The sequence below is a fragment of the Oxyura jamaicensis genome, chromosome 27, assembly GCF_011077185.1.
Source record: "Oxyura jamaicensis isolate SHBP4307 breed ruddy duck chromosome 27, BPBGC_Ojam_1.0, whole genome shotgun sequence".
NCBI lineage: Eukaryota > Metazoa > Chordata > Aves > Anseriformes > Anatidae > Oxyura > Oxyura jamaicensis.
This window is the reverse complement of record NC_048919.1, coordinates 5197000-5224553: the sequence shown is the minus strand read 5'-3', so window position 1 is coordinate 5224553 and position 27554 is coordinate 5197000. Positions and strand designations below refer to the sequence as shown.

Sequence of the window (27554 nt, the reverse complement as noted above, 5' to 3'; positions counted from 1 at the left end):
GCCCCCTGCCCGGCCTCAAGCCCCCCCAGCTGGGGCTGAGCCACAGCTCCCGGTGGGGTGGGAAGGGAGATGGCACCCGACGGGGCAGCCACAGGCAGGCACCAACCCCAGCTCTGGTTGCAGATGGAGCCCCGAAACCTGGCCCTGGTGTTCGGCCCCACGCTGGTGCGGACGTCCGAGGACAACATGACCGACATGGTGACGCACATGCCCGACCGCTACAAAATCGTGGAGACCCTCATCCAGCACGTAGGTGGCATCGGCGGGACCTCATTGTCAGCGGGGCTGGAGGGGGGCTGCTGATCCCTGTAATTTGGGGGCTGGGAGCTGCCTGGGCCGGGAGGCAGGGCAGGGTGGGGGGCTGCTGCACCCCGGGGCTGCCTGGCTGGGCCCTAACCCTTCTCCCACCTCCCTCTGCAGTCAGACTGGTTCTTCAGTGACAAGGAGGACAAGGGCGAGAAGGTGAGTCCAGGCTGGGCCTGGGGACAGGGGCAGAGCGGGGCAGAGCGGGGCAGAGCCCTGGCGCAGAGCCGGTGGCCATCAGCAGCCCCCTGACCGAGCGTCCCATCCCTTTGCAGACCCCCGTGGACGAGAAGGAGGCGCAGTCTGTGCCCAACATCGAGTACCTGCTGCCCAACATCGGCAGGACCGCGGCGCCCGGCGATGCCTCAGGTGAGGAGCCGTGCCTGGGGCAGGGTCCCCCCTGGTCCTGGCACCGGGGCACCCCGGGCACCTCTGCGGCCACTCTGTCCCCACGCTCACACGGCCGCGGGCAGCCGGCTGGGCTCTCCATGGCTGCAGCTCTGTGCCAGAGCGTGATGTGCCCGTGCCCTCCTCACTGGGAAGCGGGACACCCATGGGTGCTGGTAGAGCCCCCTCCCTGCCCTCTCCTGTCACCCCTGCTCTGGTGGCTGCTCATTCCCTGCGACCCAGCCGGGTGGCACCTGGGCCACGACCGCTGCAGGGCTCCTGCCTGTGCCCTCCCTGTGCCGCTCACGCTGCCAGCCCAGCGACCCGGAGACTTTGACGTTCAACTGATTTCTTATGTTCTTTCCTTGAACTTCTCTGTGCTGTCCTCTTCCTCCTCCTCCTCCTCCTCTTCCTCCTCCAGCGGACCTCCTCGAGAGCTAGAGCGGGTACAGTGTTGATCCTGGGTGCATTGCTCACGCACTAATTCCTCCGGGTGACCACGAGAGAGTGGGAGCAGGAGGGGCAGTGGGGGGGGGGGGTGGCCCTGTCCTGCCCAGCCCAGCCACTGTCCCCAGGGCACTGGGGGGCTCCCGGCCCCCAGTAGAGCCCAAACTCCTTCAACCCCGGTTCTCCCCACTCTTTGGTGGGTCCCTGTGGTGTCTCTGGGGCTGGTGCTGGCACACCCCGGCAGGGGCTGGTGCCAAGTGCCCCAGGACCAGTGCACCCAAATGTTGGGCTCTGGGGGGTCCCATTCCCTGGGGAGGGCTCAGCACCTTTCTGCCTCCCCCTCTCTCGTCGTCAGCAGCTTCTAACCCCATCCCGGGCTGGGGCCTGCAGGGTGGGAGAGGGTGCCTGTCGTGCTGTCCTTGTCCTTCGAGCCAGGCTGCCTGTCACCCCCGTGTCCCCACCTGTCCCCTAACCCCCTGGGGAGCGCAGGGCAGCCCCACAGCCTGTCTGAGCCCCCCCCCTCTCAGCCCATCGCTGCACTTGCCCCACCGCAGCCCCCAGCACTGGTAACGAGGCAGCTCCCCATGTCCCATCGTGGTGACGGGGTGGTGGCAGGGCCGTGCCCCGGTCCTGTCTGTGCCCCATGGCCACGGGGGGGGGTTGGGGTCCTGCGGCCGTGCTCTTGGCAGCGTGAGCTGTGTGTGCCTGCCTGTGTGCCCCCCCTCACCCCTGCTCCGTACCTCGGGGCTCTGCAGTGACCAGCGCTGCAGCGGGCGAGCGGTGCCGGGGTCCCCGTGTGGGACCGGAGCCTCCCCCCAGCCCAGCTCCTTCCCGCAGCCTCCCAGACCCGCTCAGCACCAGCACCCCTGCGTGGGGCTGGCGGGGCCGCTGGCCCCAGTGTGTCCCCCTCCCCGCTCTGGGGGAGCAGAGCAGCGTCCCCGGCTCTGCCCACCGAACCCCTGCCCCAGCATGCGCCCACCCTGCCGGGGCCTCGCTCACCCCCTTCTCTTCTCTCTGCCTTACAGACTCGACCCACAGCGGCTCCGCCAAACTGAAGGTGAGAGGGGTCCCGGGCTGGGGCTGGAGGGAGCGGGGCAATGCCCCCGCCACAGCTGGGAACCCCGGCGGTGGGGACAGAGTGCGTGGCTCGTCCCTAAGTTGTGGCACCCCTGTCCTTCCAGGGCACGTGGCCGTCACGCAAGGAGCCGTCGCACCGAGAGCTCCTCGCCATCCCCTTCATCTCAGCCGTCAACCGCAAGAGGAAGAAGCGGCGAGAGGCCGAGGGCTTCGGCAGCAGCACCGATGACGACGTGGAGCACAGGGACACCAAGGGCCGGGAGCAGGAGGATGACGAGGCCACGGCGGCCACGCCGGGGCCCGGCAAAGCTCCCCACGGCCCTGGCACCAAGCCGACAGCCCCCAGCCCGGCGGGGCCGGAGCAGGAGAGCGCCTTGGAGCCTGGGGGCACCGCGGCTGAGCCGGCGCCGGACGCCCGCTCCATCGTGTCGGGCTACTCCACCCTGTCCACCATCGACCGCAGCCTGTGCTCCGAGGTGCAGTCGGTGGCCGAGAGCCGCGGGGAGGAGGCGGACGATGAGCGCAGTGAGTTCAGCCACGTGGAGACGGACACGGAGAGCCGGGAGGGCGCCCGGGCCAGGCTGGGGCAGGTGGAAGGGGGCGCAGGGGGCGAGGACAAGGTGCCCCCCGGGCGCCCCTCCTTCAACTCCCACCGCCTCATCCAGTGCGACACGCTGGCCCGCAGGAAGCTGGGGCGGCCCCGGCCGGCTGGTGAGACCCCGGTGCCCGCCGGAGAGGGCCAGGGTGGCTGGGCCCCCCCCGGGCGGCCCTCGCTGCGGGAGCAGCTCCGGCAGCGCCTGCGCGCCTCGGCCGACGACATGGGGGTCCGCCTGCGCCGAGCCCACTCCCCGGAGACGCGCCGCAAGAAGAGCAGCTGGCGCCGGCACACCGTGGTGGTGCCCGGCGGCCTCAAGGACCTCAACTTCAACGAGTGGAAGGAGCCGCGGGGGGGCCTCGACGTCCCCCCAGGGCCCTGCCGTGACAAGGACTCGGGGCTCAGCAGCCTGGAGTCCACCAAAGCCCGGCCCGCGGCGCCCAGCCCGGCCCAGCCCGGTGGTGCCACCAAAGCACCCAGCACCAAGAGCCCCCCGGGCAGCCCTGGCCCCCCAGCTCCCGGCCCCGTGCCCCCTCTGCGCTTTCCCCAATGTCTCTGACCTTCTGGAAAGCCCCCCGGGGCTGCCGGCTCCCCCCCCTCCAGCTGGGGGGCGGTGTTTAATTTAAGGACTCGCGTTTGTTCCTGTATTTAATTGTGCTCCTGACAAGCTGCTTTTATTTAACGGCCTCCCTCGCGACGCGTCTCCGTGGCTCCGGTGCCGCGGGTGGGCCAGGAGGGACGAAGTCACCTTGTCACTGGGGCCCTGCAGGGTCCCACACTGCAGCCTGGCCCCATCCCACGGTGGGGGGGTGCATGGGGATGTCCCCCCACCCCATCCCCTGCTCCCCCAGGCTGCGGGGTCCCTGCCCCCTGGCAGTGCCGGCCCCGGGGCTGCCCGGCCGCGGCGGCGCGAAGTGCGGGCGCTTCCTGGGGTGCTGCGGCTTTGTAACCCCCCCCCCCGCCGCCCACCCCACCTCCCCGGGCTTGCCCTCCCGGCCAGAAGCACTTTAGGTGAAGGGGGTGATGTGCTGCCACCTCGGGGGGCACGGCTCGGTGGGGGGGGGGTGGGGACATGGGGTCCTGGGGAGCACAGACACGCGTGTGCCAGGGCCCGGTGGCCGCCCCTGGGGCTGGGGGGGCATCAAGTCAAGTCACTGTCACTGTTACACGTCGTTCTCATACGTTATGCAAATATTTGCTGTAAATTCCTCTCCCCCCCCCCCTTTTTTTTTGTAAATATTGTCTCTAAATGTGTAACATATTACAAAAGATTTATAAGGATTTTGTAAGAAGTTTTGCTCAGCTGAAAGGCCAGCCCCGACCACACGAAGCGCTGGACCAGTGTTGACTTTTTAAACCCTTCTGCATGTGTACCCCTGGCGTGTTGTACGAGTCGGTATACGCAAAGCTGCAAAAAGCCAACCAGCCCCAACAAAAATCCCTGCTTCGGAAACTGTCCCACGAGTCCCGGTCTATATAGCGGAAATAAACTGGTTATTGGAGGAGCGTTTCCTGCTGTGATTGCTGCGCCTTCCAGCTCTTGGAGCCCGTTCCCTCCATGCTGCAGCCCCCGGGACCGGTCCTGACCCTGGGGAGGGCTCAGGGCAGGGGGGTCCCAACCCTCCCGCCCCAGCGCCGGCACCGCAGCACGGACACAAGAGACCAGGCCTGCGGGGAAAAGGTGCCATAGAGAAAAGAAAGTATTTTATTAAAGCCAGACACTCTGATAGAAAAGAAAAGTAGTAAAGGGAAAAGAAAAATAAAAAGCAACCCTTTGTCATCGGAGTTTGCAAGTTACAACGGTCACGTTTCGCACAGAACTACCCATGGCATCCATACAGAGATACAGAGACTACGCTACCGCCGGCCCGGCCGCGGCGAGGCCAGCCCGCGCCCTGCCCGGCCCCGCCGCCGCCCCGGCGAGTCCTTGGTTTTGTTTTTGTTTGCTTAAATTTCAAAACAGTTCACAAGAAAATTCATGCTAAGAGACACACGACATTGTAGAAACCCCAAAACAGCCTCTAAAGAGTATTAGGAATCTTTTTTTTTTTTTTTTTTTTTTGTCCTTTTAAAAGTTGTAACCTTTTCTTAAACAACATTCAGACGAGTAAAGCGGGGTGCGCATGCAGCGGGCGCCTCCAGACACATGCACGATGCAGGCAGCGCTTGTTTCTTTTTTTTGTCTTTTTTTTTTTTCTTTTTTTTTTTTTAATTTTTTGTTTTTTTTTTTTTTTTTTTTTTTTTTGTCTCTTTTCAGTTTAAGTCAGGATCAAGCGGATTTTGTTTTTTGTTCTCTTGCTTCAGCTAAAGCACCAGGCTCGGTGCTCACACGCAGTTTGCATGATGCCATGAAATGACGGACGCACACGCACGCACACACGCAGAGACACGCTCACATAGAAAACCAGCCCGGTGGGCAGCCAGGGGGGGTCGGGGGGGAATAAGAGAAGGGGGTGGTCCGGAGCTCCGCGTGCCCCCACCGCAGCCTGCTCTGGGGCCGGGGTCCCGGTGCACCCCTTGGCAATGCTCGGGCAGGCAGCAGCCAGCACCCACGGCAAGGGGCTGAGGACCCCCCCCCAGGCATGAGCTCCCCCAACGGCGGCGGGGGGCCCCCCGTCCCCCCGCCCCCCAGGGCCCCCCAAACCCACCCTGCGCCCCCCAGGGCTGGCTGCAAGGTGCTGAGCCCCGCAGTGGAGCGGGGCCTGGGTGCCCTCGCACCCTTGTGCTTGGGGACAGGAGGGATGGGGGCACGGCCAGCCCTGCACGGCCACTGTGGCACTGGGGCAGGGGGGGCTGGGGAGGGGGCCAGGCACGGGCCCCTTCCCAAAAAATCCATAAGAAGCTGTGGCTTTGCTACAGTGTTTCACTTTGGTACCAAGAAAAAGTAATTATAAATTAAATTAAACGCATCAAGTGACTGCTATTGCTGCCAGGAGCTGCTGCCCCCTGCCCCAGGTCCCGGCCTCGACGCGTGGCCACTGGCCCCGAGCTCCCGGCCCTGACCCTGACCCCGACCCACCACTGCCTTGGTGAGGGACAGGGACGGGGACAGGGACGGGGACAGGGACGGGCCACAGAAGGGGGTGGAAGGAGGATGCCAACTCAGCATGAGGGCTAACAAGCCACTAGGAACTGACCCTCTCAAAATCACAAGGAGCTATGGTTTAACCAGGGAAGAAAATCCATCCCCTAATATACCAGACATGAAGAGATTTATTTCTTTTCTTTTCTTTTTTTAAATATTTATATATATATTTATATTACGTATATTATATATATATAATATGTAAATATATTTTTTAAAACAATATAAAATGTTAAGACACTTCACTTAAATGTAAAGAGTTGCTTTTTGCAATCCAAAGAAATTGCATCATGATTTTTTTTTTGCTTTTTTTTTCTCTTTGTTATTCAAAAAAGGCTCGTTCTTCTGTACAAAAATGATTGATATACAAAAAAAGAGAGGGGAAAAGAAGAAAATAATAAAAAAACAAAACCAACCCAACAACGAACTAGCCAACAAAAAGGAGTGATTCGATCTCTTGTTGCACTGCGGATGGACGGCGCGCTTCACAACACGGCATTGACCACAGGCACACGCGCACACACGCACAGCGCTCCCCTCGCACACCGGGCTGGGCTGGCAGCGGGGGGGTGCCCGGCCCCCAGCCCCCTGGGCATCATGGCAGGGCTGGAGCTGGGCTCATCCCCAGCCACCATCCCCGGCGCTGCCCCGTGCGGCCCCTCTCAGCCCGCTGACCCCAGCCCTGCTGCGGGGGGGGGGGGCTCTGGGACACCCCCAGGGCGCTGGGCGATGGGGAGGGGGACACGGGTCCGGCAGGGTGTCCCCGTGCAGGCAGAGCCCCCGGGCATCGCGGCGTCCCTCTGCCCCAGCCACCACGATGACCCAGACGAACAATTAAAGTGCTACGTTACGAACCTACAGTGATGGGGGCTGATCCCCCGAGCCCCCCAGCACCCCCTTCCCTACCCGTTTCCTCCTCCCCAGATTTGACATGCTCAACCTCTGGGCGCCCCAGCAAACCCCGGCCCCCTGGGCACCTCGGGGGCACCTGGGCTCCATCGTGGCCGCCCATCCTGCGGCACAACGAGCCCCACGGGGCAGGGGGCTCAGGATGCTCCTCGGAGCCAGCACCGACCTTCGGCGAGCACCGGAGCGAGCGCGGCCACAGCTCTGCCCACGGAGACCCCGGCAGGTGCCGACATCGTCCCCTCGGGGCTCGGCGGAGTCGCGGCGGCCGAGAAGCTCAGCGGGGAGAGCGGGCGGCGGGCAGGGCGAGGGGCGTCGGGGGCGTCCTCGGCAGCCGCTTTTTGCCCGCTTTGCGCCCCCCGGCCGCCTCCTTCGGCTTTTGGGCGGCTGCCGCCGGCGGGGTCGGGCGCCGCGCCGCGTCCTTGTTGCTTGAAGCTCGTGAAACTGGTGGGGTGAAGCTCTGAGAGCTCTTAAATAAACAGAAAACGGCAGGCGGGGAGGGGAGGGATCGAGAACCAAAAACGACAGCAACCCAAACAAACCAACGGAAATAAAAAAAGGAAAATAAAAGAAAGAGGGGGAGAGAGAGAGAGAGAAAGAAACAGAAAGTGGCTGGTTGGCCATTTTGGAGCAAGATGTGAGACAGAAGTCGGGCCGTGCCGGAGCAGAGGCAGACACAAGTCGGGCCGTGCCGGAGCAGAGGCGAGACAGAAGTTGGGCCGTGCCGGAGCAGAGGCGAGACACGAGGTCGGCCACATTGGAGCAAGACATTTAAAACAAAGAGAGGGACACGTGGCGGTGCCTCAAGGTGCCTCAAGAAGACAGTCCAAGGGAGGAGCACAAGGAAGAGAGAAGCCCGGCCCCAGGAGCAGGAAAACGGTTGGATGGAGCTGGCAAGGAGGCTCAGAATGAGATGGATGAGTTCCTTGCCCCAAAGGAAGTCAATACAGGGATGGATGTTCTGCCAGATGCAGGTTTTTCTGAGACTGCAGGGGAAGTCTCACTAGCCTCTTTAGATGGTCTAGCGGCCTAGAAAGAAAAGCAAGATTCAAGGAGGAGGAGGAGGAGGAAAAGGGGAGGAAAGTCAAACAGTTTCTTAAAAAAAAAGACCAAAAAAATAAAAGAAAAAGAAAAAAAAAAAAGGAAAAAAATAAAACGGAACAGGAGTTTGTTCAGAAGCAGCATTGATTTAGGCCTGAGGTCAAGCAGCTGGAAAAGGTCCACCACAAACAGAGCACGAGATGAGCTGGTTCCACGAGTTACTGGATGGGAAGGGGGCACCCCCGAGAGGAGCAGGAGAGAGACAGAAGAGAGAGAGACAGACAGACGGACACGAGGACAGACACGCACACACAGAGGCAGGCAGGCGGAGGGGAGAGGGGAGAAAGGTGGGGTGGGGAGGGGGGGACAAGAATCGCAGTGTTAGGCTGGGCACGCAGGCTGCGCGGTGCCTGCCCCAGCCGGCGGGGCTGCCGCAGAGGTGCTGTTCATCAGAGCCGGGGCCGCCCGCGCTGCGGGGATGCTCAGCAGCCCAGCGCCGGCCCCGGGGGAGCCGCGCTCCTCCGAAAGGCGGCAGCGCCCACCCCAAGCCCCTGCGCCCACCTGTGGCGGTGGCGGCACCGCCGCCGTTGATATGAAGCAACCCTGCTGCTGGCGATGGCAGCAAGGGCTCGCGCAAAAGCTGCTCCGCACGGAGCCGGGGCGGAATGCACCGGGAAGGCGCTCGCAAAGCCTCGGGAAAGGGGAGATGTCTCCTGGGCTGCTGGGCTGGGGCATGGCCAAGCCTTGCACAAAGGACAGCAAGGACAAGGGTGCCAAGGAAACCCCCTCCCCCAAGCTGGGGGAGGCAGGGTCCTGGTCCATGCTGCTGCAGAGTGCCCGAGGTAGGGACTTGGGGGAGTGAAGTGACAAGGATCACGGTGGCACTGGGACAGCTGGGCCTGTGCTAGCACGTGGCCTCTGGGCAGGGGACCTGGTGGCACTGCCGAGGCTTCCAAGGCCATGGGGGACCTGTAAACCCCCCCAGGGTGCTCAGAGCCAGGAGCTGCCTGCCCAGCTGGCCAGGGCTGCGGGAGCACGGAGCCACACGGAGCCTGGGGACGCTGCCAGGGAGAGCACGGCCACAAGCGCCCCAAGCCTGCAGGCACCGATGAGGGGCTGAGACGCTCACCACGGGGAGGCTGCAGGGCGAGGACAGCCTGGGGACATGCCACCACCGCCCGGGGACCCTGTGGCAGTTGTGACAAACAGCACCAGTGCGTGGCTCCGACCCGGCGCTCAGGAGGGGCTGGGGCTGGGCTGAGCCCTCGTGCACGAGAGGTGCCCGTTTTGCTCATGAGACATTTGCACAAATGGCACGAAATCCCCACCACCACTCGCCCCAGCTGCAGCTGGAGGTAGCTGGGAAACCCCTCGCGTTTGCCTGGCAGGGTTTATGGATCCAACAGAACGAGCAAAATCGGGTTTATTGGGTGGTTTGTTAACGACAGGCCCAGGGAAGGGGACTGAAACACAGACCGGGTTGGGGAGGAGGACAGGACAGGGTGAAGCCGCTCGTGGTGCCCCCACGGCGGGGCTGGTGTGAGGAGAGCGGCGGGAGGGGAGGAGAGGAGCAGAAAGGGGCCGGGGGGGGGCACAGCCTGGCTGGGGGCACCTGGCCTCGTGCCCGAGGGAGCGGGACGGGCACCGCGAGCACCGGCCCCCCGCAACAACACAGGAGCAAGTGATGAGCCCCGGGGACAGGGACGGGGTGGGGGTCAGGGATGGGAGCGGTGCTGGGCCGGAGGGGAGGCACATCCCATCCCACAGCTCTCCTCTTCCAGCTGCTGTGGCCCCCACCCCGTCTCCACGCTGCCGGTGCCCCCGTTCCCCCACCCTTGGCATCCCCTCCTGGTGCGGAAGGCGCAGCGTGGGGACGTGCCGCGGGGCTGCGGCTCTCCAGGCCCCGTCTGTCTCACGGGAGGGGCCTCTGGCCAGCTCCCCCTCCTCACCGTGGCCAGATGCTCTGCAGGGAGGTCTCAGGATCCCCCGGGATCCCTGAGCCGGGCACTGGGGCTCACCCCGTCCGTCAGGGCGGCAGCAGCACCCAGGGCCAGCAGAGAAGTCGCCTCCTGCTTCATCCTCACTACCCCGGAGGTGAGATTGCCCCCCTCAGCTCCGCACAGAGCAGCCCCCTCCCCAGCAGCCCCCTGTGGCTGCCCCTCGCCAGGCCCGGAGGGAGCTGAGAGCCCCCCGCCCGCACCCCGACGGCGGGGGCCAGCACCCCGCATCCTGCCAGGCTCCGCCAAGGGGAAGAGCGGCCACCGAGAGGGTCCAGAGCCACGCGAGCCGCCTCTGCTGGCCGTCCCTCCTCCCTGCCCACCACCCGTAACACAGCGAGGGGAAAGCGGGGCTCGTGGCCAGCCTGCGGCTCGCCCTGCCGCTGGGGAGCCTGCTCTAGAGATAGGCTACCTGCTGCTGTCCCTGGATCCGCATGTACTCCATCCGCTGCTTTATGTGCTTGCTTTTGTCGGGGCTGCCCTGCTGGCTCTGCTTCAGCCTGGACGCCGGGTTCACCATCTTCATGGCCGGGATGGAAACACCACCGCTCTGTTGGGACAGAGAATTTCGGGAGGCGAAGTTTAAAACCAGCAGGTGAAAACCCCCCCACGAGCATAGCCTGCAGCCAGGCACCGCTGGCACGGAGCACACGGGGCCGTGCAGGACCCCATGGTCCCCAGGGCACCACCGCGCCATCCCGCAGGGTCCCGGGGCTCTGCCACGCTGCCGGGACAACCCCGCGCTGAGCCCAGCCGAGGACAGGGACATGGGCTCCATGCGCCACGGGAGCCTTCACCGGGCAGCGCCGTGGTGAGCCCAGGGAGCAGGCAGGACTTACCCAGAGCTGCAACGCAAATGGGGGGTAAGGGGCAGACACCAGGAGGCGGAGGGCAGGAGGAAAGCACCCTGCTGGGGTGCACAGCCCAGAGACAGGACAGGAGGCGACGAAAGGTGGAAGCAGATTCCAGGTGGAAACGGCGGCAGTGGGAACAGAGGTTTTTATTAACTATCAGGCTGAGATACACAGACTTGCGAGAGCAGCAGCAAGAGAAGCGTCACATGTTGGCACGTCCCTAAGTGCGAGGGGATCCCCAGAGCAGGTATCCAGAGCGGTGCCTGCTGCGGAGCCCAGGCAGAACCGCTCACTGCGGGACAGCCACACGTCCCCCCCACTGCCCGGGCACCCCAAAACCCATCACTGCTGCCCTGCCTGCCCCATGCCGGCCTGGACCAGCTGCTCCTGGAGGCAAAAGCAGCACCTCTGTGATGCCCCAGAAACATGCCTGGATGCCCGGGCTGCGCCGCTGCCAGGACAGAGCCCGCAGGCTATCTCCGGAGCTGGGTTAGCAGGATCGCTGCTTGCACTGGGAATCAGTGCCTGCCCTCCCTGCCTCGCCCTGGGACCCCCTGTGCTCCTTCAGCCGGGACACGGGGACTCACGGGAATCTGGTTCCCATCTGTCGCAGCCCTGCCGGTGTCCCGGGTACAGGCCGGTGCTGGAGCTCAGCGCTCGCATCCAAGCTGCAGCAGCCCAGAGCTGTGATGTGAGACCTCAGCCCCGGCTGAGCCAGCTCCGGCTGTGCGGCCTCTCCTGGCAAGCCCTGATCCGAGCTTTGCTTTGTGAGTGCGCGCACACGTGCCAGCCACAGCCATAAATTCACCTCGTAGCTCTGCTGCTCCCGTGCACAGCTCAGGCGGTGCAGCAGGACCTGACAACAGGGGGAAACTTCCCGCTTGGAAGGCCCATTCACCCAGCCAGAGCCCTGTAAAGGGACCGCCGAGTAAGTGAGAACCGGGGCTGAGACAATTGCTGCAAATGAAAAAGGAGATTCATTCAGGAGCGCTGATTGTTAATAAAGGAGCAGGCTGACTTGTGAGAAGCTGAGGGCACTTTTCCCCCTCTTTTCCCAGCTATTCAGCAAGCCCAGTGGCTGCCACGGATTCCAGCAGAAACCAATTTGGACGGCTTCAGGGAGCCCGCGCTGTGATTTAATTAGGAGAAACATCTGCTGCTTCGCAGTGACTCTTCAAATGCAGCTCCTCGGAAAAGTGCTTATGCAAAATGCAAAGAAGAGGAGCGCCGCCTTCCCGCTCAGCTCCCCCGGCCCCTGCCCGCACCGCGGCCGCTTGGTGCCGGAGCCAGCGCTGCCCTCGGCCACGCGGTGCGTGCAGCACGGGGTGCCCAGGGTGCCTGCTCCATTGCTGCCCTGCCTCCCTGCCCTGCATCAGCTGCTGGGAGCTGCAGGAGCCGATGTCGCCGCTCCCGGCTCACAGGGGCCGAGGTGGCAGCCCCAGCCCCAGCCCCAGCCTGGGCAGGGGGTCCCTGCCCCCTAACCCAGCGCTGGCAGCACCAGTGGCCCGAGCGTCCACCCGCCACCCAGGGGGTGACTCGGCCCAGCTGGTAGGGAGCCCAAAGCTCCTTGGCCTGTGCCTGGATAGCTGCAGAGCTGTGCCAAGGCTGGCCCTGGAAGGGCCCCAGAGGAGGGCTCCTTTGCCAACTCCTTCTCCTGTTGCGCTTGGCTCTGCTGAGCCGATGTCGCTGCGGGGCTCTGAGCTACGGCGGCCCCCCCGCGGCACGGCCAGCTCCTGGGGCAGCGCTGGCTGAGCTGACCAGTGCAGACCAACGTCGGGTGCACCTGGAGCAGCCCCAACACCCGTGGCAGACGCCAGCTGCCCAGGGTCTAATTCAGCACCCGTGCAGAGCCAGGGAGGGTGCGGGGCAGCCCCGGCCCCAGGGTGGTGGCAGTGGCAGTGCCGCCGGCACCGGCTGCCTTTACACGTCAGCCTCTGCTGTCTGCAGCCTCGCTCCAAGAGGAGTTCTGTGTTACGCCTCAGCTCGGCCTGGAGGTAGAGTCACAGAGAGGGAGCAGGTAGAGGTGGAGGAAGAGAAGACATCAGAGTGAATCCGAGGGCGGAGCACACCAAGAGGGAGAACAGAAAATAAACCTGAGGGCTGCTGGGGGGGAGCTGTGGCTTGGGTAGCAGTGGTGGCTTGGTCTGGCTCAGAGACGGACTCTCAGGAGCATCCTCTTTGGCCTGGCTGAGATCCAGGGCAGTCCCACCGTCACAGCCGCTGTGCTCGAGGTGCCCCGCACCCGCCTTTGTCCCCTCGCTGCCATCAGACGCTGCTTGTCCTAGCAGTTCTTTAGGGAACAGAAATCCAGCCGCAGGGTGGCTGCCGATCTCGCTGATGGTCATTTCCAGCTCACGGATAGTTTCTTCAAGGCTATCCAGTCTCTGGTACGTGCCTTCGTAAATCTCCTTGCTGCGCGGCGACATGCTGTGCAGGGGGGACACGTCCCCTTTGCTCCTTCCCCGAGGAGTGGGGCAGCAGAGCCCCTCCGCTGCCTTCCCACCGGCATCCCCCTCGCCTCCTCCTGCCCCGCCAGCCAGACCCGTGCTGTCCTGTCCCGGCGATGCTGCACACCGGGGGTGCCCAGCCTGGCACCATTCTCTCCCCTGGATGTGGTCACAGCCCGGGGGACGCCTGGCTTTTGGCACCGGCGAGCCGTCGTGCTGGTCCCTCCGCAGGTGTTTGCAAACCCCGTTGGAGCGTCCAGGAGGGACGGATGCCTCCCGTGCGCTCTGCCTGGCTCCTCCTCGGGGCTCGGCATCCCTGGGGACGGCGCTGGGCCCTTGGCTGCCTGCACCTGGGACAAGTGCTGTGTCTTCGGCCCCCGGATCTGTGGCCTGCCCTCGGGGGTGAGGAGGCTGCTCAGCCAAAGGCCCTTGCGGTGCAGTCCAGCTGCTGCCTTCCTGCCTGCTGGCGGAGCTCAGAGCACTGTCCTCTCCTTCTGCCCCGGTGGGCTGGCTCGCTCCTCGCTCTGGGGGAGACGGGACCTGGCTGTCTGCCAGAGGGAACCTGCGAGTCTCTCCCGGTGTGCGCTCACGGCCTCGGGATGGGGCACTCCAGGGCTGCGGGGCTGAGGCTGGAAGGCCCCCGGGCGTGGATGGAGACTTTCTGGGGGTGCCAGCAGACACTTGGCATCTCCCCCCTGCCTCGGGTGCAAGCTCCCCTCCGGCTCCTGGGCTGCCAGCTGGGTCCCCGTGCTCAGAGCAGCCCGTTTCCACTGGCACCTCGGGTTCGGATTCGGGGGACGGCGGCACGGACTCCCACTCGGTGAGCACAATCTGCGGGAGGGAGAAAGCCCTGCTCCCCGGGGGGGCCGGGGCCACCGGCTCCTAGGTAGAGAATTCAGACAGATTAGGAGCCGGGGAGCGGCGCGGGCTGCCTGCTGGTGGGGGGAGCGGGCAGCTGCTCGGGGAGCACAGCCAGGCTATTTCGGGTCCCCTAGCGCTGGTCCCTCCGGGCATCGCTGCAGGAAGGTGTTGGGATAGGAAGGGAGCTGCTCGGCTCCCTGCCTGCCTGGCCCTGTCTGGGCAGCCGTGACCTCCCAAAGGTGCCCCCAGGCACGGAGAGAGACCACGTTAATACAGTGCATAAGGCAACCTTAAGGGAGATGTCGGCAACGAGGGGCTAAGAAGCTTCAGCAAAATAGACTCGGTGCTGCTGCACCTCCCAAGTGTGTTTGGGAACCTGCCTGCCGTGGTCCGGCTCAAATTTCTCTTGTCCTGGTGTAAACTGGCACGACACTTGTGCAAGCACAGAGCCGAGCCCTCACAGGCTGCTCAGCCCCGCAGGAGGTGCTGCTGTCAGTGCTCTCAGGACCTGAAGGCAGGATTGAGCCTTTGGAAATGGGCTGCGGTGGGGTGACAGGCCTTTACATCCCTGAGCAGCAAGAAGTCACCCAGAAAACCCCCGTCCGTCCTCCCTGCACCTCTCCATTACTGTCCCAAGGGGGATGCAATGAGCCGTGCGGTGCCTGGGGCACCACAGCCCAGCACGGAGGCGAGCTGGAGAAGTGCTCTGGCAGAAGAGCTGCTGCCCGGCAGCTGCAGCAAAGGGGGGCCCTGCTCTGCACCCCAATCCTGCCCCAGGCAGCGGCTGCAGCCTCGCAGGGCTCCGTGCGCAGCTGGTTCCAGCCCCTGCTGCTCCGCTCAGCAGCCCAGATAATGGGGGGGGGGAGATGGGGCCAAACCCAAGGGGCTCCCGGCAGCCTCCAGCCTCCACCCCAACCTTCACCTTCTGCCCGCACCGTGCGCATGGAGCGGGCTCTCCGTGTCTCCGTGCACCACTGAGCTCAGCCCCGCTTCGGTGCCACGCTCCCCACAGGGCGCCAGGCCACCCGGGCACCCAGTGTGGCACGAGAGCGGGGAGCCCTCCCTGTGCCCTGCGTGGTGGGGTGCTGGGGGGGCCCTGCCTCTCCCCCATCCATGTGCCTGCAGGATCTGGCCCTCACGGGAGCTGCAGCAGCCCCGTGCTGTGCCGCAGAGGGGTTAGTGCTCGGTCTGGTGCCGTGTCAGTGCCGTGCGCGCAGTGGCAGTGAGCAAGGGAGTGAAGAGAAGCCATTAGGTGGTTAAACCAGCGAGGGAAGGAGCAGTGAGTTAAAAAGAGGTGGGAGAGGCGGTGGTTAAAGTGCAGCCGGCCAGGAGATGTCGGCAGGAGGGATCGGAGCTCGGAGCGAGCTGTTACCTTCCATCCTTCGGCTGCAACGGAGGCTCCATTGGGCCACATGTCTGCGTGCCCAGGGGAGACGGCAGCCGCGAGCGGATCGTAACGGAGCTTGGGAATGAAAGGGGAGGCAGAGCTTCTCTGAAACACCTGGGGAGTCAAACACGAAGGGTTGGAGGAGGGAGGCTTGGGGCTGACAGAGACAGAGCCCCGCCAGGACAGGGGCTCGGCAGCTGCTGGCAGTGAGGGAAGCATCGGCTGCTCCCCGCTGGCGACGTGCCCCGGCCACGGAGCCCCCCCCCACATCTCTGCTGCCCTGCGGCAATGCTTGCGCTCCCCGGGCAGGATGCAACTGCTCCACGCTGCCTGTCCCTGTGGCACCGCGCTCCTGCTGGGGACAGGACGAGGACGGGGACACCCACCGCTGCACTGCTGCTCGGGGGTCGCTCCTGGAGCTGCTCCTGTGGCATCGCCCCCAGCCAGCGAGCTGGGCGCCTGCAGCCCCCCCCCCCCACCGTGCTCACCTCCAGCTCCGCGATGATGCGGTCCTCGTCATCGTCATCCTTGATGGCAGAGGCGATGATGGGCGGGGTGGACGCAGGTCTGACCACCTCTGACACCGTCCGTCTCAGCTTCACCTGCGGCTTTTGGGTCTCCAGCTCCTCCGACTCGGCCTTCTGCAGGGGCGCGGGGTGGTGAGGGGCTGGGGCAGCCGAGGGGTGTCCCAGCCCATCCCCACGGCCCCGCTCCCCACCTTCATAAATCCGGGCTCCTTCTTGCTGGTGACGATGACTTCGCCGCTGCGGGTCGTGGTCAGCCCGTGGGACGAGGGGAAGCTCCGGCGGGGAGGAGGAGGCGGCGGCGATTTGGAGGGTTTCTCGGTCCGGTACCGAGGCACCGTCAGCTCGTCTGGGCACAAATGATGCTGTGAGGGCATGAGACCTTCCCCTTCCCCTCCAGCACCACACCCGAGACTCTCCTGCTGCCCTCCTGGGCACGAAGCTCCCTTAGGGCAGCGCTGCCCAGCCCAGGGAGGCACAATGGGGACAGCACGAGGGCACGGCCAGCGCACACAGGGACAGAGAGCTCGGTGCAGAAAGCAGAGCTGACACGAAGCCCTGCCCCGGTGTCTGCCCCCAGGACCCTGCGTGCACCCCAGCCTGGGACCCTCCGTGTGCCCCCAGGGCCCTGCACCATACCTGAGCCCCTGCGGCCGTTGGGGTCGGCCTTGCCCGCGGACTTCTGTGCGTGCTGCGGCTTGGAGGGCTTGTGCTCGGGCGTGGATGCGGCGCTGCTGCTGCCCGTGGCCTGCTTGTGCTTGGCAGCGAAGTCCAGGTCGGGGATGGCCTTCATGAGCTCGGCTTGCGTCTCCTCCAGGAGGCGGTTGATGTCCTTGGCACTGTACTGGGTCAGCGCTGCCCGCTTCTCCTCCCAGTCCCGCTCGGCAGCCTGCAACAGCCGGCAGAGCCCCTGCAGCCTGCGCCCGCTGGCGGCTCCCCATCGCCCACCGTGCCCGCCAGCTCCCCACCGCCCACCAGCTCCCCACCACCCACCAGCTCCCCACCGCCCACCAGCTCCCCACCACCCACCAGCTCCCCACCACCCACCAGCTCCCCACCACCCACCACCTCCCCACCACCCACCACCTCCCCACCACCCACCAGCTCCCCACCGCCCACCACCTCCCCATCGCCCACCAGCTCCCCATTGCCCACCAGCTCCCCACCACCCACCAGATCCCCGTCGCCCACCACCTCCCCACCGCCCACCACTTCCAACAGCCGAGCCCAGCACCGGCGCTGCCCTGCCCTCTGAGCTGTGCACCCCAGCCTGCACGCAGCCCACGAGCAATCTGAGGGTGGCCCAAGGCTGTGATGGGGGCTCCCAGGGCTCAGTGGCACACGGGGTCTTGCTGAGATCAGGGACTGCCCAGCACCTTTGCTCTCCACCTCTGAGATACCCCGCCGGCTCCAAACCCAACAAGAAGGATGTGCTCAGCTTCTGTTCCCAGTTTTAGCCGTGGGAGAGCTCCAGCAGGGTTCGACCCTTCGGAGGAGCCCCCCAGCTGTGGGTTTCGTTCGGACAGCACAGGAGGAACCTACCCCAGGCCCTTACCTCCACGGACACGGCTTTGTCTGCGCTCTTCTTGCTGGGAGTCTCCGGGCCCGTCTGGGTCTTGGCAGGCACCATCTCCGGAGCTCGGGACGGGTTATTGCTCTTGGAGGGGTGGGTCTGGGTCTGGGGGGGGCTGTGCCCGAAGCTGGGCATGCCCAGGGTCTCGGTGGCAGCCGTCAGGTGGTGGAGGCTCACTGGGGGGCTGGGGGGCATCTCCAGCTCCAGCCCTTTGCTGAAGTCTGTCTCGGGGGCCATCTTCTTGGGGGACTGGCTGAGGGTGTTGGGGGGGGTCCACACGCCCTCGTCCACTTGCCTGTCGGGGACAGAGGGAAGGCGCTGGGTCACCGCACAGCACAGGGAGCTCGCTTAGTGCGGCCTCTGCAAGCCGCTCCACAAAGACCCTCGCTCGGTGTTTGTGTCCCATGGATGGAGCCTTAAACCCCCGGGAGCCGGGGAGAGCTGGAGCTCCAGCCTCCCTCGGCAGGGCACATCGGCAGCTCCTCTGCCTGGCTGTCCCTTTGCATGAAGCTTGGAAGAAATCGGATCTCTCCAAATTCTGCCCCTCTGTCAGATCTGGCTGAAATCGCCCTTTGGATTCAGAAGTTATGAGGAAACGGGGATGACAGGCAGGCAGATTCATGCGCGGTGTGATCATACAAGCTCGTTTCCATAGAAAACCGGGCTAGAAATGAGCCTGAGGTGAGCCCCGGCGGCGGAGCCCTCCTCGAGCTTGGCCAAGTTGTAAGCTCTGGTGAAAGGTTTTGTAATCAGAGCAGGCAGCTGGGTGCAGCGGCGGCGCACGGCCCAGCCTACCACCGTTACGGGGTCGGGGAGAGGATTTTCTCCATCGGAAGAGTTTTCTGTTCCTCAGGAAAGAGGAACCACATCAAGCGTTTCCATTGCATGCAGATATTTGATCATTTTTTATTGAGGGGATAAGGACCACGGGGCTGTAAGGACGCGGAGCAGGGGCAGCGCCAGGGGCTGCGGGGCAGGGGCTGGGCTGGGGGCTCGGCAGCGGGGCGCAGCGCTCACCTGCGGATCTGGGCGAGGGTGTCTGTCACCGTCTTGCAGCGCTTGAGCAGCCCGTCGAGGCGGTTGGGTTCCTCCTTGAGGAACTTCACGGCTTCCACCTCCACCCGCAGCACCACCCGCATCTTGCTCTGCAGGCTGGGGAACTGGGCTGTGGTGGGAGGGGGGGGTCAGGGGGCACTGCAGGGGACCCCACGCCCACCGAGACCACCGCAGCCACCGTGTCCGGATGGATGGGTCCCGGAGAGCCTGGGCTGTTGTCTCTCCACCTCGCCGTGCCCCCCATCCCTGCCTGTCTCTCGCAGGCACCGGTCCCAGCCCCTGGCAGCTGCAGTTTGCAGCCTTGGGCACAGACCCTGCCCTGGAGCCAGGGCTTGGTCACTGGGACCCTGCAGGCTTGGTGGCAGGGGACACGGAGCAGGTCGTCCCTGGCTGCCCACCCCCTGCTCTGCGCACTTGTCCCGGCTGCTCAGCATCAGCCGATCTCCCTGCAGGACAGCGGAGCCGCTCCCACCTCTGCCCATTGCCCCCAGGCCCTCCCCACGTCCCCGCTGCCGTGTCCCCCCCCCCAACCTCTCGCAGCCCCAGCGACTTCTGCCAAGTCCCCGCTCCATCTGCCCACGCTGTGGCACGCAGGAGCTCTGCCACTTCGCATCGAGGCGCAGGGCGTCTGCTGGGGGAAGGCAGGGTGGGGACAGCCGGGGACAGGAGACTGCGGGAGCAGCAAAATCGCTGCAGGGCGTGCAGGGGGGCGAGAGCAAGGTCCCCTGGGGCAGCAGCGCCAAGCACGTGGGAGCTGGCAGAGGGACTCGAGACGACTTTGGCACGGGCAGAGCACCAGGGACCCATCCCTGGGAGCAGCACACAGCAGGGGCACGGGGCGCAGCCCTCGCCCCGCAGCAGCCTGCAGGATGCACGACGCAGCCCTGCACTGGCACCGGGGGAAGCCTGTGCTGGGGCATGAACACGCCACGTACAGCAGGACGGGCTCCAGAGACGCATTTACTCGGACCCGAAGCCTCGCAGCAGCACCAACGGCGGCTGACAGCATCCTCCCCCAGTGCCCGGCCCCCTCCTCACCCTTGAGGTCTGTCAGCGTCTCCCCCAGCTGCTTGAGCACCACGGCCTTCTCCTCCAGCTCCTGCACGGGGATGAGCCGGTGGTTGTGCGCCAGGTCCTTCTGGATCTTCTCCACCGACTTCTCCAGGTCACTGCGAGCACAAAGCAGGGCCGGGGTGTCACCGCTGCTCCGGGACGCTGGAGAGCCCGGGGAGGAGCCGGTGGCCATGGGCAGGTCCCCATGGGGCAGGGGGAGAGGGGAGCCGTGTCCTCCCTCCCATGCTGGGCACGTGGTCAGGGACGGGGCTGGCACCATGCGGCGCCTCTGATTTGCACCAGCAGAGGATGTGGCCCAGGTTGGGGGGTCAGGGCACCAGGACACCCCCCCACGTGCTCACTTCAGCTGCTGGGTGATCAGCTCCTCCTCGTTGAGGTACCGGAGCCGCTCCTCTTCCACCAGGCTGCGCTGGCGCTGCAGGGGGTCCTCGTGCTTGCGCATGGTGTCGGTCACCCGCACGCTGATCTCCGTCTCCGTCCGCCGCAGCATCGTCTTCACCGTCTCCTGGTTCTGCAGCTGGGGGGGCGAGGGAGGGGGTCAGGCTGCTGGCTGGGCAAGCTGCCCCGCAAAAAGGTCACCAGGAAAGGGGGGGGGGTTGTGATTCGGAGCTGGAGCCTCCCAGCCAGAGCTGGGCAGGGCCGGGGGCCCCCCCCGCGTACCCACCTGCAGCTTCTTGAGCTGCTGCAGCTGGTTGCGGAGGTCGCTGGCGTTCTGCTGCAGGTCGTGGAGGTGCAGCTGCATGTGCAGGCGGGTGATGGCCGTGGGCTGCCCCGCTGGCGTGCTGGTGGCAGAGGGTGGCGGGGGCGCGGGCACCGGGGTCCCCATGCCGCTGCGGCTGGTCGCTGCAGGGGGAGGGAGAAGCTGCTGAGGGAAGGCACCAGCCCGTCCCAGAGGGGTCTTCCTGGGAACCCTCTCCTTCCCCACTCTGTTCCAGGCCAGCACTGCCTCTGCCTGGCCTCCAAAACTGCCATCGGCTCTGTCCCCACGCTGGCACCAAGGTGAGCCTGGATCGGAGCCGTCCCCTGGCAGGATGGGCCCCCCCCGGGTTCTGGCAGGGGATGGGGCTGCAGCAGCAGCACAGCTCCTGGGGCCAGGGACCCATGGCAGCCCCAGGACACGGGGGGCACTGCGGGGGGGTGGCTCTGCACCTCTCCCCAGCCACTTACACGCTGATGGGGGGGTCCCGCCGTTGGTGGCTTCTGTCTTCTCACTGCAACGAAAGAGAGGAGGGGGTGAGCGTGGAACAGGCACCCCTGCCCTCTCCAGCACTTTGCCTGGAGGAGACCCCCCCAGGTCCATGCCTGTCCCCCTGCCCCTTACCTGGGGGTCTCTGCCTCGGAGCCGCGGAGCAGCGCGCTCTGCACCAGCCCGGTCAGGCTGGCGATCTGCTTCTCCATCGCCTCCATCCGCTCCCTGTGAGGGAGGCAGGGGGTGAGGATGGGGCACGGCACCGCGGACCCCCCGATGGCACGGCTCGTCCTGGCCTCACCCACGCTCACCCACCGGCTGCTGGGGTCCGTGCAGGTCCCGGGGGGGGGGACACAGGGGGCACAGTGCAGCCGCCAGCTGCCGTACCCAGCCCCCTTCGCTCCCTCTTGCTGCCTCCCGCTGCCCCCCAGGTGGGTCCCCCAACCCCACACAGCTCGGTGCTCATCGCCCACCCCAGTGCTTCTGCTGGGATGGACTGGGGCAAACTTGGCCCTGCTCCGCCTCCGCTCCCCGCCTGCGTTGGAGGACGGTGACCTGAAAGCAGAGCCCATTTCCACAGGGATGCTCCCCCCGTGCCCTTCCTCACCTCGTCTCTGTATCCTTGGCTGGCACCGGGGAGCTGAACCCCGAGAGCGGGCGGTCGCTGGGGCCGGGAAAGAGCTCGGGGGGCCCCGAGGCACTGGGGTTGCGGGGCTTGCTGACGGGGCTCTCCATGAAGACGGAGGAGCAGGAGTCCTTGCGGAAGGACTGGCGGACGGGCGAGGACCGGCTGGGCGGCCCCGAGTAGGGGCTGTGCGGGCTCTGCCCCGGCTGCACGTCCACCAGGCGGCCATCAGCCATCTTCTGCGGGGAGGAGGGGGGCATGCGGAACCCCAGGCCGGGGCCGTACGTGTCGCTGTACATCTGCGCGTTGGGCTTGTACAGGCTGTCCTCCAGCTCCGTCTGCAAGGCGGCCGCGGAGTAGGTGCTGAGGGAGCGAACGGAGCCCCGCTTGTAGAGCCCCCCGGAGTAGCCGAAAGGGTCCCCCATGCCGGCCAGGGACTGGGTGGAGGTGATGCTGAGCCGGCCCTCGTGCACCATGCCGTAGGGATCGGCGTACAGCCCCTCGTTCTTCACCAGCACCATGTTCTTCCCGGCCAGGTCCTCGTCCGGCTTCACGTCGCGGCGCTCCAGGATGGCGCTGGGGCTCGGCGAGACGCCCGGCGCGGGCGGCAGGTTGGAGAGGCGCTCGCCGTGGTGGACGGGGCTGCCGGCGTAGGAGGGCGGGCGGCCCCCGCTGTAGGACATGCGGGAGCGGGACGGGGAGGAGGACTGCAGCACGGGCGGAGGGGAGCCGGAGGCCAGGTGGGAGGCTGGGGACATGTTGTTCAGCCGGCGGGTGGGAGATGACTCCCGGGAGGTGTAGACCATCTCCCGCTGCGGAAAGGGGCAGGGATCATCAGCACGGCGTCCCTGCGGGCCGGGCCCCTTCCCTGTCTCAGCCCCTGCCCTGGTGTCCCCCTCCAAGGACCGGGAGCTGCAGCTCGCACGCCTTCACCTGGCCTTGGCAAACAGCAGCTCCCTCCTTCCCAGCCACGGGAGCAGGATGATTTATTTGGATGAATCCCCAAATTATCACGTTTATCACCCCCCCGTCAGGCCCCAGACATCCATTCTTTTAAGGTAACACTTAACAATGCGGGGACCGGGGAAGAGGAATGGCAGTCATTACTCCTTCCACAAACACAAGCAATTACCGGGCCCTCCATCTCCATCACTTTCCCCCTTCCAGAGCCCAGCCCCGCACCCCAGGGCTCTGCCCTGCCGCGGGCACCCAGCCCCTTACCCTCAGGTCGCCGTTGGTGATGTGCGAGGCCGGGAAGGAGGCGTAGAGCGGCTCTTTCCGGTAGATTTTAATGATGCTCCTGTCCTGGATATCACTGCAAGGAGAGGCAGAGCTGTGAGCTGGCACCCTGCGAGCACAGGCAGCCTCCAAGCCCCAGGACTGCACCCACACCCCTCCCGCTGCTTGCAGACTACTGATGTCTCCGTCTTCAGCGCCCTCAAAGGAACAGAAATCAATGTCAGGGATCCCCTGAGAGATGCCAGGTCAGGGGCTGCAGCACCAGGGGCTGGTTTGGCTCAGTAGAGATGAGCAAGCGTTGCCTGCCGCGGTCCCTTTTGAAGGCATTTACCCCCCACAAGCCCTTTGTTTCCTCCACCATTTTCAAGGAAATCCTTCCCCGTTGCCAGGGTCTTTCCATCCCTGCTGGAAAGGGAGACACCGGGCTACGACTGCAGGCAGCGAGGCTGCCAACATCAGCTTGCCTCTGAGATGGGTGAAAAATGCAAGCTGATGTGCTCAGCACCCCGTGCCAGGAGCGAGCAAGCTCTTGAGGGATGGTGCACGGAGGAACACTTGGGAGGCTGCTGTTCCCTGCCTGGGCTGGCCCAGGACGCTGGGGACCGGCGCAGAGCCTGGGCTGGATTCCTGAGCTCCCCCCTGCGTCTGTCTGCCCCTCACCGGACATCCTCCAGCTCGTAGAAGACGTTGCGTGACTCGTCCTTGATGAGGATGGCAGTGTTGGGAGACTTCAGCATCCCCATGGTGAGCTTCTGGGGGAACATGTGGACGATGAGGGCGTGCAGGGTGTCCATGCTGCTGATCTCGTGGGTGATGTGGACGCGCCTCGTCTCATCCCCAAACTGCAGGAAAAGGACCCCTGGAAGCAGAGCGCGGTGAGGTGAGGTGAGGTGAGCCCCGGCCCCGATGCAGCGCTGGCGATGCGCCACGGGCAGGATCTGTGCCCCCTGTGCCTCCCCCAGCCCCGGGGCAGCCCGTTCCCCCCGCAGTGCCGGTACCTGGTGAGCGCAGCTTCGTCTGGCTGGTGGAGCGGGACAGGGGCAGGCTCTGCCGGAACCGATTCATCCTGTTGAAGCCCAGGGGCAGCTCCGCTTCCGACATGGTTTCCAGGGATTCGGCCGAGGCGAAGGAGAGCTTGGCTTGGTCGGCCAGGCCAGGCTGGGAGCCCTGCGAGTGCCGGGAGCTCCTGGTCTGCAAGGGGAGAGCGGGGAGGTGAGAGGAGCAGGGTGCCGGGTGCCCCTGCCCTGCCCCGGGCCCCTCCGCTCCCCCAGAGCCTCGTGCAGGATGCGGGCAAGGCTGAGCCACGGCTGGGGGTGCTCAGCCCCCTCCCAGCTGGACCCACAGGCACAGCACCAGGCTCAGCACCAGGCTCAGCACCCCCTCCACCCGCTGCCCCAGGCCGTATGCCCAGGCGTGCCCCTTGCTGCCTGCAGTCCCCTGCCCGTGTTTCCCACTTCAGGCTCGCAGCTCTCCGCGTCTCAAAGCCTCCCAGCGCCATTCCAGGCGCCTTTGAGTTCCTCCACCAGCAACCCACTCGAAATAAAAGCAGCGATCGCTGGCTGGTAACAGAGCCAGGGCTTGCATGCGAGCACTGGAATAACCTTAGCAATTACAGGAGGTTACACATCCATTACGCCAATGAACCAGCTCCCGGGAAACATAAATGCCTGGCTTATTCTGGAAGCAAAGCAGCGGCAAGGTTTATGGCTGCCTGAGCTGGGGGAAAGAAATGGGTCTGGGTTTACAGCAGTGAAAATTTAATATGCCAGGAGTCCAATTTCACATGGCCAAGCATATATCCCCCGCATGAAATTCAGGCTACAGACATGGGCTTTCCACACAAACGTCTTTAAGCCCTGTACGTGGGCTCTGTGCACGTAGACAGGACGGTGCCTACCAGGTAGAGGTCAGTACACCGGCACCCACCGGCACCCAGGGACACCCACCGGCACCCAGGGACACCCACCGGCACCCAGTGACACCCACTGGCACCCACTGGCACCCACCGGCACCCACTGGCACCCACTGGCACCCACTGGCACCCACTGACCCACCCGGAACGGCTCACCCACGGGTGCACAAGGGCCAGGTATGAGCCAGGAGCAGCTCTGCGAGCCCCGGCCCCGCGGGCAGGCAGCGCTCCTGCAAGCAGCAGCCGCGGCTGGAGCTGCTCCTGCCCCTTCCAGGGTCGGGGTGAAGTGGGGGGCAATTTTTGGGGTGTCCCCAGCGGGCAGAAGGGGACTTTGAGCGGGACAAACTCGGTGAGCAGCGGTGCCGGGACACAGCCCAGTCGTGCCCAGGGGCTGCATCCGCCCCGTGCACAGCTGAGCCAGGGGTCGGACGGACGGACGGACACGGCGCAGGCAGGTCCGGGTCCCGCGGGTGCCCACCCACGCAGCGGCTCGGCGGAGCACACGCTGCCTGTCAATGCCCGGAACGCGAGGCTTGATTTTCCAGACACATGTTTAACGTGGGCAAAATCAAACAGAGAGAACAAACAGCTCCCGGGGTGTGGAAAAGGCGGCGTGGAAGGGACAACAGCTCTATTTTAAGACCAAAAAGAAAAATCAATATGAAATGATAACAGGCATCATCGTCATTTAAATTAGACATTAATTGGAGGATTTAATTAATCCTGTGGGGCGGGGTTTTCTAGGACTTGAAATGTTCTCGCTGTAGCTAATTGCTGGAAAATTGACTGCTTAGTTTTGTTGTTGGCGTCTCAGCGCAAGGCTCGTAGGCAGCGCAGATGCTGAAATTCTCCCATCGGGTGGGATCCCACCCCGAGCCAGCGCCCTGCCCCCGGTACGTGTTCGGTCTGGAGAAAATAATCATTAAGAAATGGATTTTGTCCGGGGGGGGGGGGGTGTCTGTGTCTCTCCCTCCCCGAAGCACGACAGGAGGCTGGGATCGCCGTTGCCACGTCGCATCGCTGTTGCTATGGGTTGTGCTGTGCGCATCCCGGCTCAGCGCCGTAACGCACGGCACGCAGCGGGGCCGGGGGCTGCGGGGGGCTTGGGGGGGCTGGGGGGGCTGGGGTGGGCTGGGGGGGGGGCTGGGGACAGCTGCCCCTGCACTGCCTCTGCTCCTGGCCCCAATGAGCCCGGACCCTGCCTGCCCTCTGTCTCCACCCCGGGGCTTCAGCCGGCCTCGAGTAATTAAGCTGCTCTGACGGAGATCATTACGGCATCCTCAAAAAAAAAAAAAAAAAAAAAGAAGGAAAAAATCCCAGCAAGATGAAAATTAATGGATTTTTGGCCCGGAAGGGACCGCTCTGATCGTTAGGCTGATGCTCAGCCTGGCATGCAGAGGGACCAGCAGCAGCGCCGAGCCCGGGGGAAGCAGCAGCCAAAGGGATGCGCCCAGGCAGCGCGGCCCCAGCAGGGGCAGGATCGGTGCCTGCATCATCCCCCAGGGTGTGAGAGGGGCTGAGCAGCCCCCCGTGCTGCCGGGGTGGTCTCTGCCCCTTCTTGCTGGTGGCCTGGCGGGGGGCACCCACGGGGCTGGGGCACCCGCAGAGCCCCAGGCAGGAGCTGGCAGCTCCGTCCTTGGCCTCCCGTGGACCATTAATGAGACGACTCCAAGGGAATTGTTTTTTATTGCTCTGCCTCGCTAACGACTTATCCCGCTATCAGGTGATACGTTTGCTGGCAGCTCGGCCCCCACACAGCCTGACGGCCACCGGCCGATGCGGGGAGGGCCCGGCAGCCCCGGCACGCTCCCCCCAGCCCCCTTCACCTCGCCCACAGCCCTGCTGAAGGAGCTGGGACCCGTTCGTGTCCACCAAACCCTCAGCACACCCCCACGTGTCGGGACCCAGCACCCTTGTGCAGCTGCATCCATCACCGTGGAGTCTCCAACGGGCCCCCTCAATGCCCCAGCTCAGAGCCCCACCGCAGAGCTCAGCACCCTGCAGCTTCTGAAGCGCCGATGTCCCCCACGTGCCCCCGAGGTTTTCCCCGCGGCATCTGAGATCCACGGTGTCAGCGAGTGGCCGGATGGAGGGGGCAGAGCATCCCCCTCTCCGTGGCGGTGCCACGCTGGGAGATGACCCATTTCTTGCTGAACGAGCATCGCAGCACCGGGGGGGGGAACGCAGCGCGGGCTGACTCCTGCCACGGCCGCGCGTGCTGGGAGCCCCCCAGGGCTGAGCGCCCTGGGCAGCGCTGGGGGCCCCGCGCTCTGCGCCGGGAGCACGGCACGGCCCCGAGCCTGGGAAGCAGCAGCGGGTTCACGGGCGGAGCGCGGAGGGGAAGCCGAGGAGTGCAAGTGCCCAGAAGTAAAACAAAGCTGCCCAAGGCCACCAGGCAGCTGCTCCAGCCCCGCACCGAGGGAAGGAAACCCGGGGGGGGCAGAGATGCGATGGCTGCGGTGAAAGGCACCAGGGGCAGGGGGACTGCAGCCTGCCCCGGGGATGAGATGTGCCTGCTCACCTGCCGCGGGGCACTTTAAAGCCCCCAGTAGCCCCCTGCATGCTGCAGCAGAGGAAATCCTGCTGGTGCAGACGCATCAGCAAAGCATCTCCGGCCTGGGAGAGCGCCAGGGGTGCTGCTTCGGTGATTTGCCCACTGAAAGCCCCTCGCAGAGCATTCGGCTCCCCAGGCGCCCCAGGAAGGCAGCACTGCCCCCCACCCCGGCTCTGTGCTGCCCCGGGAGCCTTATGTAAAAGAGGTGGGATGGGGAAAGGGGGGGACTTGGGGGCCTTTGTCTTTTATCTCCCCAGAGCTAAAAAAAGACACAATTAAGCAATTCTTTTAGCTCCTAAAACTTCCAACAATCCCTTTCCTGTCAGCGCTGAAGCAGCTTCATTATCTCTGCCTGGCTAGATAAGGATGTTGCTCTCCTCCTCCTCCCGCCCCTTGTCTCCATCCCCCCCCCTTCTGCCCC

General features: G+C 65.0%; 2 protein-coding genes across 8 annotated transcripts in view; one reads left to right on the top strand and one right to left on the bottom strand.

The window, feature by feature from the left end:
• Positions 1-4247, top strand: part of ARHGAP23 (Rho GTPase activating protein 23) — a 30550-nt gene extending 26303 nt beyond the window's left edge. For both annotated transcript variants that reach the window (XM_035347766.1, XM_035347764.1), the window contains 5 exons: positions 124-249; positions 421-462; positions 579-672; positions 2163-2194; positions 2319-4247. In XM_035347766.1, coding sequence (XP_035203657.1) covers positions 124-249; positions 421-462; positions 579-672; positions 2163-2194; positions 2319-3368 — 1344 coding nt within the window. In that variant the 3' untranslated portion in view covers positions 3369-4247. The remainder of the gene's footprint in view (positions 1-123; positions 250-420; positions 463-578; positions 673-2162; positions 2195-2318) is intronic.
• A 2321-nt stretch (positions 4248-6568) lies between these two features.
• SRCIN1 (SRC kinase signaling inhibitor 1) overlaps positions 6569-27554 on the bottom strand; it is a 66235-nt gene continuing 45249 nt past the window's right edge. The window contains exons 5-22 of one of the 6 annotated variants that reach the window (XM_035347758.1): positions 23666-23858; positions 23328-23526; positions 22650-22743; positions 21411-22240; positions 20936-21028; positions 20782-20825; positions 20279-20457; positions 19956-20131; positions 19579-19709; positions 18502-18649; positions 17467-17779; positions 16551-16800; positions 16106-16260; positions 15876-16028; positions 15373-15501; positions 12786-14021; positions 10251-10388; positions 7183-7829 (exon numbers count right to left, since the gene is read on the bottom strand). In XM_035347758.1, the coding sequence (XP_035203649.1) occupies positions 7704-7829; positions 10251-10388; positions 12786-14021; positions 15373-15501; positions 15876-16028; positions 16106-16260; positions 16551-16800; positions 17467-17779; positions 18502-18649; positions 19579-19709; positions 19956-20131; positions 20279-20457; positions 20782-20825; positions 20936-21028; positions 21411-22240; positions 22650-22743; positions 23328-23526; positions 23666-23858 (4587 nt within the window). In that variant the 3' untranslated portion in view covers positions 7183-7703. Of the gene's footprint in view, positions 8063-9250; positions 10389-12785; positions 14022-15372; positions 15502-15875; positions 16029-16105; positions 16261-16550; positions 16801-17466; positions 17780-18501; positions 18650-19578; positions 19710-19955; positions 20132-20278; positions 20458-20781; positions 20826-20935; positions 21029-21410; positions 22241-22649; positions 22744-23327; positions 23527-23665; positions 23859-27554 lie in introns of those variants that run through there. The other 5 variants (XM_035347759.1, XM_035347762.1, XM_035347760.1 and 2 more) reach the window with 5 other exon arrangements.